Raw genomic sequence first — 13,163 nt, 5'->3', positions numbered from 1 at the left:
AATAAAAAATATCTTTTAGTAAAATAATCAAAAAAATCAATCGGACGTTTTCTTTGGGATTTTCCTTTCTTAATCGAATCAACTAATAACCAAAGTGAAACTAAGGATAAAATCAATTCATAAGCCAAGTTTTTTTCATCACCTAAAAAAGCCATTTTTAAGGTCCAATGCCTTAAAATGGTATTTTCCACCTTTATTGTTTAAACATAGATTTCTAAAAAAGCCTAAAATCAACACATAACTTTATTGCCTCTTTCAAAAATAAAGAGATCATTAATGGTCCAATGCCTTAATATTTTCTCTCTTTTCAAAAGAATCGAAAGATTGTTTAATGGTCCAACGCCTTAAATGACCTTTCATTCAATAAAAACATATCTTGCAAAAAAAGATAAAAAATAACTTAACCAAACGCTTTGTTCACAAAGAACTACGTAGGTCTGATTTCCTTATCACAATTGAGGAATACGTAGGAGCAAGGGAAACACCCTCTTCTACCACAAAAAATAAAAATATAAAAAGGCATAAAAAGACATAAGAACGTAAAAAAGGAAAATAACATAAATTGAAGTCATATTTGCACATTTGATTAAATGTTGTCGTCCCTTGTGACGGACGTGTAGGGTGCTAATACCTTCCCCGTGCATAAATATAACTCTTGAACCTTTCATTTAAAGTTCGTAGACCACATCTTTTCCTGTTTTTTCGATGTTTCCCTCAAACAAAAGTTGGTGGCGACTCCGCGCGTATTCCTTTCTTTGAAGACGCATCCCGCAAGTCACGCGTCGCCCTCCTGCCGAAGGGTAGGTTGCGACACTGATGTTACACTTACTCAAGCAATTTTGGACCCTCTCGCTTAGTGAACCGCAGTGCTAAGCGAGCCAGAGAGACGTTTGGTTTCTCAAAACGGTTCGCTTAGTGGAACTGCATGCTTAGCCCAAGTTTGAAATTCAAAATCTGATTTTTTTTATAAAGCTGGGCTTAGTGCACAAAAGGGGCGCTTAGCGAATTCTGCAGATCATAATACCTGCAACTCTTGCTAAGCCTGGCTCTGGGCCGGTTTAGCTAATATAATGCATCTTGAATACAGAGGGACAGGCGCTTAGCGAATGATAGACCACTTAGCACTGCTATGGCCGCAAGGAATTGGGCTTAGCAAGCATGAGTAGCGCTTAGCTCAATGAACCCCAATTTAGGTCGCATCAAAATGGGCTTAGCGGTGATGTCTCGCCCTTAGCTGGTGAATACGATGCGCTTAGCCAGTAGGGCATCGCTTAGTTGAATTCCGATTGAATTGAAATGAGCTTAGCTCAGCCTTGGCCAGCTTAGCGGACCAAATCAACTTGAGATGCAAGGGTTGAGCGCTAAGCGCTAGAGACTCTTCGCTTAGTGCATGACAAAAGATGCTCTTAGCAAGAGGCTTGCGCTTAGCGAAAGGATTGATTTTCAGAAAAAAATTTCTAAGTTCTATTTTAGTCCTTTTCTCAAGAATTTGAAACCCTTATATCTATCATTCAAAAACAAGCTGATATACCCCAATGTAATGATTATGAAGCAAGTTCCACGTTATGCAATGCATAAAAAAACAGAATAGCAGAAATTAAAACTGGGTTGCCTCCCAAGAAGCGCTTCTTTAACATCATTAGCTTGACGTTTTTACCTCAATGGGTGATCAAATATTGGTCCTCACCTTCAAGACTTCTTCTTCAACCTCCATCACCTGCAAGCAAACATTATGCTCTGGCACCAACTTGTTTTCTTCAAAAAGATCAAAATTGATCTTCTGATCTTCAAAACCCATCTCTAGTGTCTTTCTTCCCATATCGATTATGCAACTTGCAGTTGACATAAAGGGACATCCCAAAATGACTGGAACCTCATAATCTTCCTCCACATCCATGACCACAAAATCAGCTGGAAAGACCATATGTTTCACACTTATCAGAACATCCTTAATTACCCCATAAGGTCTTGTGATGGATCGGCTAGCAAGTTGTAAAGTCATTCTCGTGAGCATGATTTCCAACTCTTCTAACCTTCTACACATGGAGAGCGGCATTAGGTTGATACTGGCTCCCAAATCAATGAGAGCCTTTCCCACAGTGACTTCACCGATTGAGCAAGGAATAGTAACACTTCCAGGGTCTTTATGTTTTGGTGGAAGAATTTTCTGTATTACAGCACTGCAGTTGCCTTCCACAACAATATTCTCCTGGTGGATGTATCTGTTTTTCCTTGTCAACATATCTTTTAGAAATTTCGAGTAGAGTGGCATTTGTTGCAAAGCTTCCCCAAAAGGCATAGTTATTTTCAGTTTCCTGAAAATATCAAGGAATCTCGCTAGATGACAGTCTTTGTCCTTCTTGGAAGGTACCACAAGATATGGTACTTCCATATCCTCATTTGAAGCTTTTTCTTTCTTCTTCTCTCTTGTTTTCTCACTTATACTCTTTTCTTTCCCTTCTTTATTTTTTTTTCAACTTTTTCTTTTTCTTCATTTTCTTTTTATTTTTCTACCTCTTTTTCTTTTCTTGGTCGTTTATTTCTTTCTCCTCAACCATTATTGGTTTTTCACTCTCATGATTTGTCACATTAGTTACCTCCTCTTTCTTTTTCTCAGTGCCACCCTATCCTCATCCTCAACTACCAAATGCTTCTTGTTTCTTGTCATCACAACATTACATTCCTCTTTGGGATTCTTTTATTTGTTTGCCCCAAAGCTATTGGATGACTTTTCAGCTAATTCTTTGGCTAGTTGGCCCACCTGGATCTCAAGGTTCTTCAATGCTGACTCAGTGCTTTTTTGATTTGACATGGTCACCTGCATGAATTGAGTTAGAGTCTCCTCCAGCTTGGTTGTCCTCTGAAAAATGTTAGGCCCTTGTTGAGGCGGCCTGTTGGAAGGTCCACCCTAGTCTTTGTTAAATTGATTACCAGGGTGTGATCTCCACTGTCCTTGTTAATTGTAAGGACCCTGCTGGAAACCTGAGAATCCACCTTGATTGTATCCTTGTTTTTGTTGATTCCCCATGTAGCTAACCTCTTGCATTTGCTCTTCAAAAGGAATGCAAAGACCAGATTCATGAGTACCACCACATATGGTACAACCTGTAACCTGCAAAACAGAAGGCTGTAAAGGTTGACCATTAGACAAGTTAGTTGGCAACTTACTCAGGGTTTCTATCAAGATCTCAAGTTTCCTAGACAACAACTTATTTTGTGCCAACATAGCATCTTATGATGATAACTCCAGTAAACGCTTCTTAGTGGGTTGATGCACTCTATCATGTTGAATGGTGTGATCACTGGCAGACATGTTTTTAATCAACTCCGTTGCTTCTTCAGGGGTTTTTAGTTTTATTTTTCCCCCTGCAGAAGCATCTAACAACTGCTTAGATTGCGGCCTCAGCCCATCTATGAATATGTTAAGTTGGGTTGGGTCAGAGAGTCCATGGGTGGGGGTCTTTCTTAACAAACCTCTAAACCTCTCCAATGCTTCACTTAGGGGTTCATTAAGGAACTGATGAAATGATGAAATTGCAGCTTTCCCTTCTGCAGTCTTTGACTCGGGGAAGTATTTCTTCATAAATTTCTCAACAACTTCTTCCCAGGTCTTCAGACTGTTACCCTTAAATTAATGGAGCCACCTCTTTTCTTCTCCTGCCAAGGAAAATGAAAATAGGTTGAGTCTGATGGCTTCATCTGGCATGCCTGCAATCTTTACAGTATTACAAATTTCAATGAATGTTGCCAAATGTGCATAGGGGCCCTCATTTAGTAATCCTTGGAATAAGTTCCCCTATATTAAATGAATTAAAGAATGAGGGTAGTTTATGTTGTGAGCTTGGACTTCCGGACGTGCGATGCTGGTAAAGAATTGCGGTACTGAACTGTTTGAGTAGTCCTCAAGGGTAACCCTTTGCTGGTGTTCATCAGCCATGATAACAGCTTCTAGTAAATATGTCACGGATTTCCTTGATGATGGTGAGTCAGATGATGTAGAATCAGAAAAATGAGCTTCTTCCTCTAGAATGGAAGCTACTGTCCTGTCTTGCAGTAATTTTCTTCTCCTCTCGGCTCTATTCCTTCTTAACATAGCTTCTATCTCCAAGTCCAAAAGAACTAAATTGCTTGTGGGAGATCTATGCATATAAAACACTAACAAAAACAACGGTTATCCACTTCAAGAAGAAAACAAATATGAATTGGAAACAAATATTCATAGTTAATCAAAGAATAGACACCTAGGACTGAACTAACTTTCCAAATAGAAAGAAGTTCCCCAGCAACGGCGCCAAAAACTTGGTCGAACCCGGCAAGTGCACCGGATCGCCCAAGTAGTATAAAATGGTAAAAATCGAGTATCAAACTCTCAGGGAACTTGTGTTACTTGGTAAAGCTATATTTAGTGAATAGGTGTCTAGTATGAAAAGATATCTGTGGACTATGAACAGGTATGTAAACTAACTATTAAAAAGGAAAATCATGTAAGTAATGATGTGTAAAGACCAGTAGACAATGTGTTGGTCTTCCTATTAGGTGCCTGATGTTATAAGGATATTCTCTACTTAACAATGCTCATGTGTTCTATGGTGTCTCCTGAAATGTTAAACCCCAATCCCTTGTGATAGTCTAGCCTAATCCTGATCAAGCTTCAACCTCACATTGCTCTTGTTGGACTAAACTTGACCAGAACCGCATTAAGACAAACATACAAAAAACTAGGTTACCATATCCCGATCCCTCGTGATAATATGATAAACTAGCCCTGTCCTATCAAGTTCTAAGAATCAGACCAGTTTCCACTGTTGAATGATCCTACAAGGCATGCATCTGCGTGATCAGGCAAAAGCACACTGAAATGACGTACTAATAGCATAGAAAACACATAAAACATCATTAAATAGATATACAAGTATTTACATCAAGTACCTACAAGGAAGAACCAACAAAGGATTTAGCTCTCTATATCTGAGAAGCTTCCTTTACAATAAAGAGAAGAGAAAAATGAAGGATTGAAGAAATGCAAGTAGTGGGATGTCTCCTCCACCTCTAGAACCTCACAATCACTCATAGATTCATCTCATGCTCTCAGGATGGCTTCCTCCTCACTCTCGATTCTCTGCCAATCTTCGCACAGCAAAAGCAATCAAAACTCTTTGGAACTTGGACCTTTCTCTCTCTAGAAATCTCTAAAAACACAGAAGCTCAAGGAAAAGCCCAAACTCCCCCTCTGTCATACCCTAATTTCGTCCGGGGACCATTGTTTGATGGCATGTAACCTTTGCTTGACCACTTCGAGGTACTTGGCACCCATTGTTGCAGAATACGTGAAGTTCCATAATGTGTCAGAAGTCAAAAGAAAGCATTGTTGCACGATCCGTGAAGTTCCATAACATGTCGGAAATCAAAAGGAAGCATTGTTACACAATCCGTGAGGTTCCGTAACATTCCGAAAGCCAAAAAAGGGATGATTACGTAATCCGTAAGGTTCCGTAACATTGCGGAAGGAAAACAAGTATCGTTATGAAATTCATAAAGTTCCGTAACGTTACAGAAAAAGAGTCAACAAAAAAAAGGCAGGGGGTGTATATAGTAAATAAGGGGTGCAAATAGCAACCAGGCCCACTTGGAACATCTGTTAATTTCTGTTAAAATGAAATCTGACCGTTTGGTCATGCCGTAACCACGTTGGAAACCAAAAAAGAGGTAAAATAAATAATATAATAATCAAAAAATATCTTTTAGTAAAATGAAATAAAAAAATCAATCGGACATTTTCTCTTTGGGATTTTTTCTTTCTTAATTGAATTGACTAATAATTAAAGTGAAACTAAGGCTAAAATCAACTCACAAAATCAAGCTTTGTCCGCAAAAATCACTAAAAAAACGTTTTAAGGTCCAACGCCTTAAACGGTCCTCTTTGCTTGTTATCGGTTAACATGGACCGTTTGAAAGCATAAAATCAACACATCACTGCCTTTTGGAAGAACTGCGTAGGTCTGATTTCCTCTTCGATGGAGGATACGTAGGAGCAAGAGCCCGTCTTTTGTCGACCTCAAAAAATAAAAAGAAATAAAAGTTTAGATACATAATTTCACACAATTCTAATCTAAAGCTGTTGTCCTTTGGGACAAGCGTGAGAGGTGCTAATACCTTCCTCAAACGTAAAGATAACTCCCGAATCTGGAATATTCTTCATGACCGGTTTCCTTTGGTTTTTCTAACTGTCATACCCTAATTTCGTCTGGGGACCATCCGTTGTTGGGATGCGACCCTCGTTTGACCACTTCGAGGTACTTGGCACCCATCGTTAGGCAATTCGTGAAGTTTCGTAACATGCCGGAAGTTAAAGAAGGCACTGCAGCACAATCCGTGAAGTTCTGTGACATGCCGGAAATTAAAAGGAAGTGTTAGTGTGCAATCCGTAAAGTTCCGTAACGTTCCGGAAAGCAAAAAAGGGATGATTACGTAATCTGTATGGTTCCGCAACATTACGGAAAGAAAACAAGTATCGTTACGAAATTCATAAGTTTCCGTAACTTTACGAAAAAAGAATCACCAAAAAAAGGCAGAGGGTGTATTTAGTAAAAATAGGGGTTCAAATAGCAACCAGGCCCACTTGGGCCTTCCAGGATGTTCCTCCAGAAGGCGGTTGCTTCTGGAGGAAGCAACCTAGCTCGCCTGGGCGAGCTGGGTGGCAAGCTTCTCCCCTATTTTCCTATAAATAGGGGGAGGAGTGAAGGAGAAAGATGTTCAACCCTCCTGGTATCTGAGATTCACTTAAAATTAGTAAGAAAAATTGTTTCCGTGAAGAAAATCCAAGCCGAGGCGCTTCCGTAACGTTTCCATGGGTGATTTCGCGAAGATTTTCAACCGTTCTTCGACGTTCTTCGTTTGTTCTTCGTCGTTCTTCGGTCTTCAATCGGTAAGTTCCCAAAATCAAACTTTTCAATTCATTCTATGTACCCTTAGTGGTCCTCATTTGTTTTCACGTGCTTTTATTTTCATTTCATTTACTTTTCGTACCCTCTTTTGACGTGCTTTAGTCATTTACTTAAGTCATTTTCTCCCCTAATCAAAAATAAAATAAATTTCCACCGATCATTTGAATTGTAGCATCCGTTAATTTCTGTTAAAATGAAATTCGACCGTTCAGTCATGTCGTAACCACGTTGGAAACCAAAAAGAGGTAAAATAATAATATAATAATCAAAAATATATTTTAGTAAAATAAATCAAAAAAATCAATCGGACGTTTTTTCTTCGGGATTTCTCTTTCTTAATCGAATCGACTAATAACCAAAGTGAAACTAAGGCTAAAATCAATTCATAAACCAAAACTTTTGTCATCGCCTAAAAAAGCCATTTTCAAAGGTCCAACGCCTTGAAATGGTCTTTTCCGCTTTTATTGGTTAAGTGTAGATTTCTAAAAGGCCTATAATCAATATGTAACTTTGTTACCTCTTTCAAAAATAAAGAAATCATTAATGGTCCAATGCCTTTATGTTTTCTAACTTTTCAAAAGAATCGAAAGATTGTCTAATGGTCCAACGCCTTAAACGACCTTTCATTCAATAAAAACATATCTTGCAAAAAAGGATAAAAAATAACTTAACCAAAACGCTTTGTTCACAAAAAAACTACGTAGGTCTGATTTCCTTATCACAATTGAGGAATACGTAGGAGCAAAAGGAAACACCCTTGTCGACCACAAAAGGATAAAAATATAAAAAGGCATAAAAAGACATAAGAACGTAAAAAGGGAAGATAGCATAAATTGAAGTCATATTTGCACATTTGATTAAAGGCTGTCGTCCCTTGTGACGGACGTGTGGGGTGCTAATACCTTCCCCGTGCGTAAATACAACTCTCGAACCTTTCGCTTAAAATTTGTAGACCACTTCTTTTCTGGTTTTTCCAACGTTTCCCTCAAACAAACGTTGGTGGCGACTCCGAGCGTATTCCTTTCTTGGAAGATGCATCTCGTGAGTCACGCGTCGCCCTCCCGCCGAAAGGTAGGTTGCGACAGTTGGCGACTCCACCGGGGACTATTTTTTGAGAGTTAGGCCATTTAATCTTGTGCAATGTTTTATCATAACATCCTCCTTTGTTGGTTTCCCTCTATTTTCCTTATGTTCTTGTGTATATATCTCTTTGATGCTTTTAGTGTGTTTTAAAATGTATGCATGAGGTAAATATTTTCATTTGATGCGCACAAACACCTAACACTATTTTCACACACGGTGATTTGAAAAAAAAAAGGCCCTATACCCGAGTTCGTGGGAACATAAGGAGTGGAGGTGAATCTGTGATCATGCTAGGTCTCCGACTTTCTTGATTACAGTGAACCCTCATCTAGAGTTTTTCTCTTTGATAACATATTGTTGCTAGTAGTCCCTACTGCTGCAATATGTTCTTCGAAGAGGATGATACCTCTAGAGACCATCAAGAGAGATATGACCACCTTGGGGATTATCACTAAAAACCCTTTTAGCTCTCTCCCATATAGGTCCCTTGAATAGGGGCACGAAGCGGACACGCTGCGTGCCATTTTCATACTGCCATGCATAAATGTCACGTACCCTTTTGCTTATATTTTGTGAATATTGTCATACTGTACATTCCCATGTTGCGCCTTTTGCATATGCATCACGCACGGATTCTGTTTTGATCACCTCTCTTTGGCAAACCAACGGAGGGTCCATGCCACCTTCTTAAATACAGAGACAATTTCCCGGGCTCCCGTATTCATAAATTGCATCTGTGTCATATGCATTTCCTCATGCATTCATCCATTCCACCCATGATAGATGTCAGAGTTTTAATTCACACCGATTTTTGTTCACTTTAGTAAAACATGGGATCAAGTCAAATGCCTTCACTTAAAAGGAGGTTCTATCAAGTCAAGGTCAAGAGCCTAGGGACCACCAGTCTAAAGGAGTTAGGGCAGTTAATGGGTCAGTTCCAATGGCAAGCTTTTCGCAAAGCTTACGGTAAAACCTGGGACTTAGCCATGGTAGAAGTCTCCACAGAGGCCATTGCCTCCCTCGCCCAGTATTATGATCAGCCGTTGAGGTGCTTCACCTTTGGGGACTTCCAGCTATCACCTATGGTAGAAGAATTTGAAGAGATCATAGGATGCCCTCTAGGGGGAAGGAAACCATACCTCTTCTCAGGGTTCTATCCCTCGTTAGCTAGAATTTCCAAGATAGTCCAAATCTCGCGCGCAGGAATTAGACCACAGGGAGCAAGTCGAAAATGGGGTGGTTGGAATACCGAGAAAATATTTGGAGGCAAAAGCAAGAATCTTGGCAGGTAAAGGCGAGCGGGTCCTGTTCATAGATATTCTCGCACTGCTGATCTTCGAAGGGGTCCTCTTTCCGAATGTGGATGGGTTGGTGGACCTAGCAGCAATCGATGTTTTTCTCGCCTATCATAACCACAAGGAAAGCCCGGTTGTCGCTATGCTAGCCGACCTATATGACACCTTCGACTGAAGCTGTGAAAAGAGCAATACGAGGATTGTTTGCTGTACTCCAGCTCTTTATGTATGGTTGGTTTCGCACCTTTTTCGCCAAGAGGTGAGGCATGCTTGCCTGCTAGAAAGCCATCGTTCATGCACAGAGAAATGAGGGGCAAATTGGGACCAACTCTTAGCAAACAAAGAAGGAGCATCTGTCAACTGGTTCCCTTGATGGAAGGAAGGAAGAACCGGAGTTTTTATTTCATGTGGAGGATTTCCAAATGTTCCCTTGATGGGGACGAGGGGTTGCATCAGCTACAATCCTGTTCTTGCTATAAGACAACTGGGCTACCCTATGAGAGGGGCGCCACTAGAGGATGAGCTCGTGCCTGTCATTTCACGAGGTTTCAATAAGACCAACGTGGAGACACTTCAGAAGGTCCACAAGGCATGGGAGGTGTTGCAAAAGAAGGACAAAGAACTTAGGGGCAGTAACAATGGGCCCATCGGTGGCTACCGTAAGTGGTTGAAAGCCCTCGTGCAAGGTTTGGTTTGGCTTCTGAGTTTGAGAACTGCTAAAGAGAGGAAGTTGAGGCACCTGAGGAAGAAGAAGAGGTGCAGGCCCTTAGGGTGGAACTCGAGCAAGCCCTAACAGTTAAAGAAAGGTTCAAATCAGCAGCTCTGAAAATCCGAAAGGAGAATACCGAACTGAGAGATGTAAATGTGGCTACCACCAAAGCCTTGGAACGAGAAACCAAGAGGGCTTGTAGGGAAGAACACGGCCGGAACAAGTTCTGAGGGGCTCTGTGGGGTAGCAATAACGAGCTTAAACTCCGAAGAGAGGAAAGGGACCAATCACGAGTAGACAGTTTGATCTTGAAAGATGAATTGAAGGCTTGCTCGAGGTCCAAAAGAAGTTTGTCTCAGCGGAGACCAACATGTTAGCTATTATCACCAAGTACCAAGAAGAACTAAATCTAGCCGCGGCCCACGAGCATAGAGTGGCAGACGATTATGCCCAAGTGTACACATAAAAGGAGGCTAGAGGAAGGGTGATCGACTTGCTACATCAAGAGGCAACGATATGGATGGACTGATTCGCTCTTACCTTGAACGGGAGTCAAGAGCTTCCCCGATTGCTAGCCAAGGCCAAGGCAATGGCGGACACCTACTCCACCTCCGAGGAGATCCACGGACTTCTCGGCTATTGTCAGCATATGATAGATCTAATGGCCCATACAATTAGAAACCGCTAGGGAACTTGTATTGTCACTCAAATCTTGACTAGTTATAACTTTTTGAATAAAATGAGTTTATCCCATGTTTTTACTCCAAAAATCAATGCGAATCAAATCACTCCTGCATTTTTTCTCTAGCATGCATTCATTATTTTTACCTACTCCTCACGTTTGGTTTTTCTAGGAAAAACACCATAACTAAACGCGCCCCAAGGCATCCCTATCGCACTAGATACAAATCTAGAACGATGGGTGATCAAGAGGAGACACAGGAACAGATGAAAGCCGACATGTCGGCTCTGAAAGAACAAATGACTTCCATGATGGAGGCCATGTTAGGAATGAGGCAACTCATGGAGAAAAACGTGTCCACCACAGCCGCCGTTAGTTCAGCTGCCGAAGCATACCCAACTCTCCTAGCTACCGCGCACCATCCTCCCCCAAATACGGTAGGACGAGGAAGGAGCACACTGGGGCACAACAGCAACCCCCATTTAGGATACAACCGGGTGGCTTGCCCTTATGGATTGCCACCTAATTACACGCCGCCAATCATGCAAGATGATGCAGGTCATGTCTCTTCCCCCATCCTTGAAGGGGAGCCTCCTCGACAGCCCGATGAGGTCCACGAAGATCATTAAGAGTATGCCCAAGGGGATGTCGAGTTCTACCCCCCGATCCCCATCGAGGGGCCGACACCCAACACTTTGCCTCAGCCCAACCTCACAGCACAACCAATATTCTTGTCCACAGAAGGACCACCCTCGGCGACCGAGGAAAGAAGGAAACTCGATCTCCTCAAGGAGAGATTGAGAGTTGTTGAAGGTGCCCGATTTCGACAAGTATAAAGGGACGACTTGTCCTAAAAACCATCTCAAGATGTATTGTCACAAAATGGGGGCGCACTCTAGGGATGACAAGTTGTTAATACATTTTTTCCAAGATAGCTTTGCTGGAGCTGCGGTTGTTTGGTACACAAATCTGGAAGCTTCCCGCATCCATACTTGGAAGGACCTGATTACTGTTTTCCTAAGGCAATATCAGTATAATTCCGATATGGCTCCCGATCGCACTCTGCTATAGAATATGTTTAAAAAGGAAAGTGAGACCTTTAAAGAATATGCACAGCGGTGGAGAGACCTGGTAACACAAGTGGCCCCTCCCATGGTCGAAAGGGGGATGATCACCATGATGGTAGACACCTTGCCAGTGTTTTACTATGAGAAGTTGGTAGGCTACATGCCTTCCAGCTTCGCGGACTTGGTATTTGCCGGGGAAAGAATTGAAGTAGGGTTGAAAAGAGGGAAGTTCGATTACGTTTCCTCCACAAGTACCCATGCTAAAAGAGTCGGAACAACTGGGGCAAAAAGGAAGGAGGGAGATACCCATGTCGTCACTTCGGCGCCCGCATGGGTTAAGCCCTCGCAAACCTCTCATGGAACACATCAATATGCACAACATCATTCGAGCTTTTCAGCTCGCGCCTAGAACTCCTCCAATTCAGCACCCGTGAAGCCTAAGGCACCCATCCAGAGGGAGGCTCCCCAAGTTCCGGCTCCAACCACAACTCGCCTGACCGACAATTCCAACGCAATGAGGAACTTTCCCCCGAAGCCAATTCCAGAATTCACCCCACTCCCAATGACGTACGAAGACCTCTTGGCGTCCCTTATCGGCAACCAAATGGCCGTAATAACTCCCGGGAAGATCTACCAACCCCCTTTCCCAAAGTGGTATGATCCTAACGCAACTTGCACGTACCATGGGAATACCGCGGGGCATTCCCTCGAAAATTGGTTGGCCCTTAAATACAAGGTCCAACATTTGATAGATGCTGGATGGCTGACATTTCAAGAGGATCAGACCAACGTGAAAACCAACCCGCTCGCCAATCATGGAGGGGGAGCGGTTAATGCCATTGAGTCAGATAGGCCGCGCAGGTCTAAACCTTTAAAGGACGTGGCAACCCCTAGGAGGTTTATCTTTGAGGCCCTACAAAAGGGAGGTGTGATTCCCCACGGTGGGCATAAAGAGGATTCTTGTTTGTTGCATCCCGGCGAGCTACATAACATGGAAACATGTTTGGCAATAGAGGAATTGTTGCAACGAATGATAGATCAAGGTCGAATGGAAGTCGATGATGAGGGGAGGGAAGAGCAGCATATATGTATGCAGTCCGCAGATGAGAGAAGTTTTGGAAGGCCTAAACCTTTGGTGATATATTTCACCAAGGACGCAGCTCCACAAAAGCCCCAATACCTTCCAGCAACTATACCTGTTCCTTTCCCATACCAAAATAGCCACACAGTCCCGTGGAGGTATACACCTCCGAGTGAAAGGGAAGAAGAAACCATCGACGTCAGCTCATTGTCAGCCAAGGTAACCAATATCATGGGGCTGAGCGGTGTGACCCGCAGCGGTCGCATGTTTGCACCTTCCGACCTGCCAACATGACATGCAAA

General features: G+C 42.2%; 1 protein-coding gene across 1 annotated transcript; it reads right to left on the bottom strand.

Annotated features, from left to right (window-relative positions):
• Positions 1-1,669: 1,669 nt before the first annotated feature.
• On the bottom strand, positions 1,670-2,392 carry LOC102670077 (uncharacterized). Its single transcript, XM_006605023.1, has one exon. It carries the CDS (start codon positions 2,390-2,392, stop codon positions 1,670-1,672), a length of 723 nt encoding a protein of 240 aa, XP_006605086.1.
• Between the last annotated feature and the right edge of the window lie 10,771 nt (positions 2,393-13,163).

Source organism: Glycine max, chromosome 19, assembly GCF_000004515.6.
Source record: "Glycine max cultivar Williams 82 chromosome 19, Glycine_max_v4.0, whole genome shotgun sequence".
Taxonomy (NCBI): Eukaryota; Viridiplantae; Streptophyta; class Magnoliopsida; order Fabales; family Fabaceae; genus Glycine; species Glycine max.
This window is presented reverse-complemented; position numbering and strand designations above follow the sequence as displayed.

Excerpts from the sequence above, each read along its gene's own strand:
- LOC102670077 (XM_006605023.1), bottom strand. The coding sequence starts at position 2,392 with ATGGAAGTACCATATCTTGTGGTACCTTCCAAGAAGGACAAAGACTGT.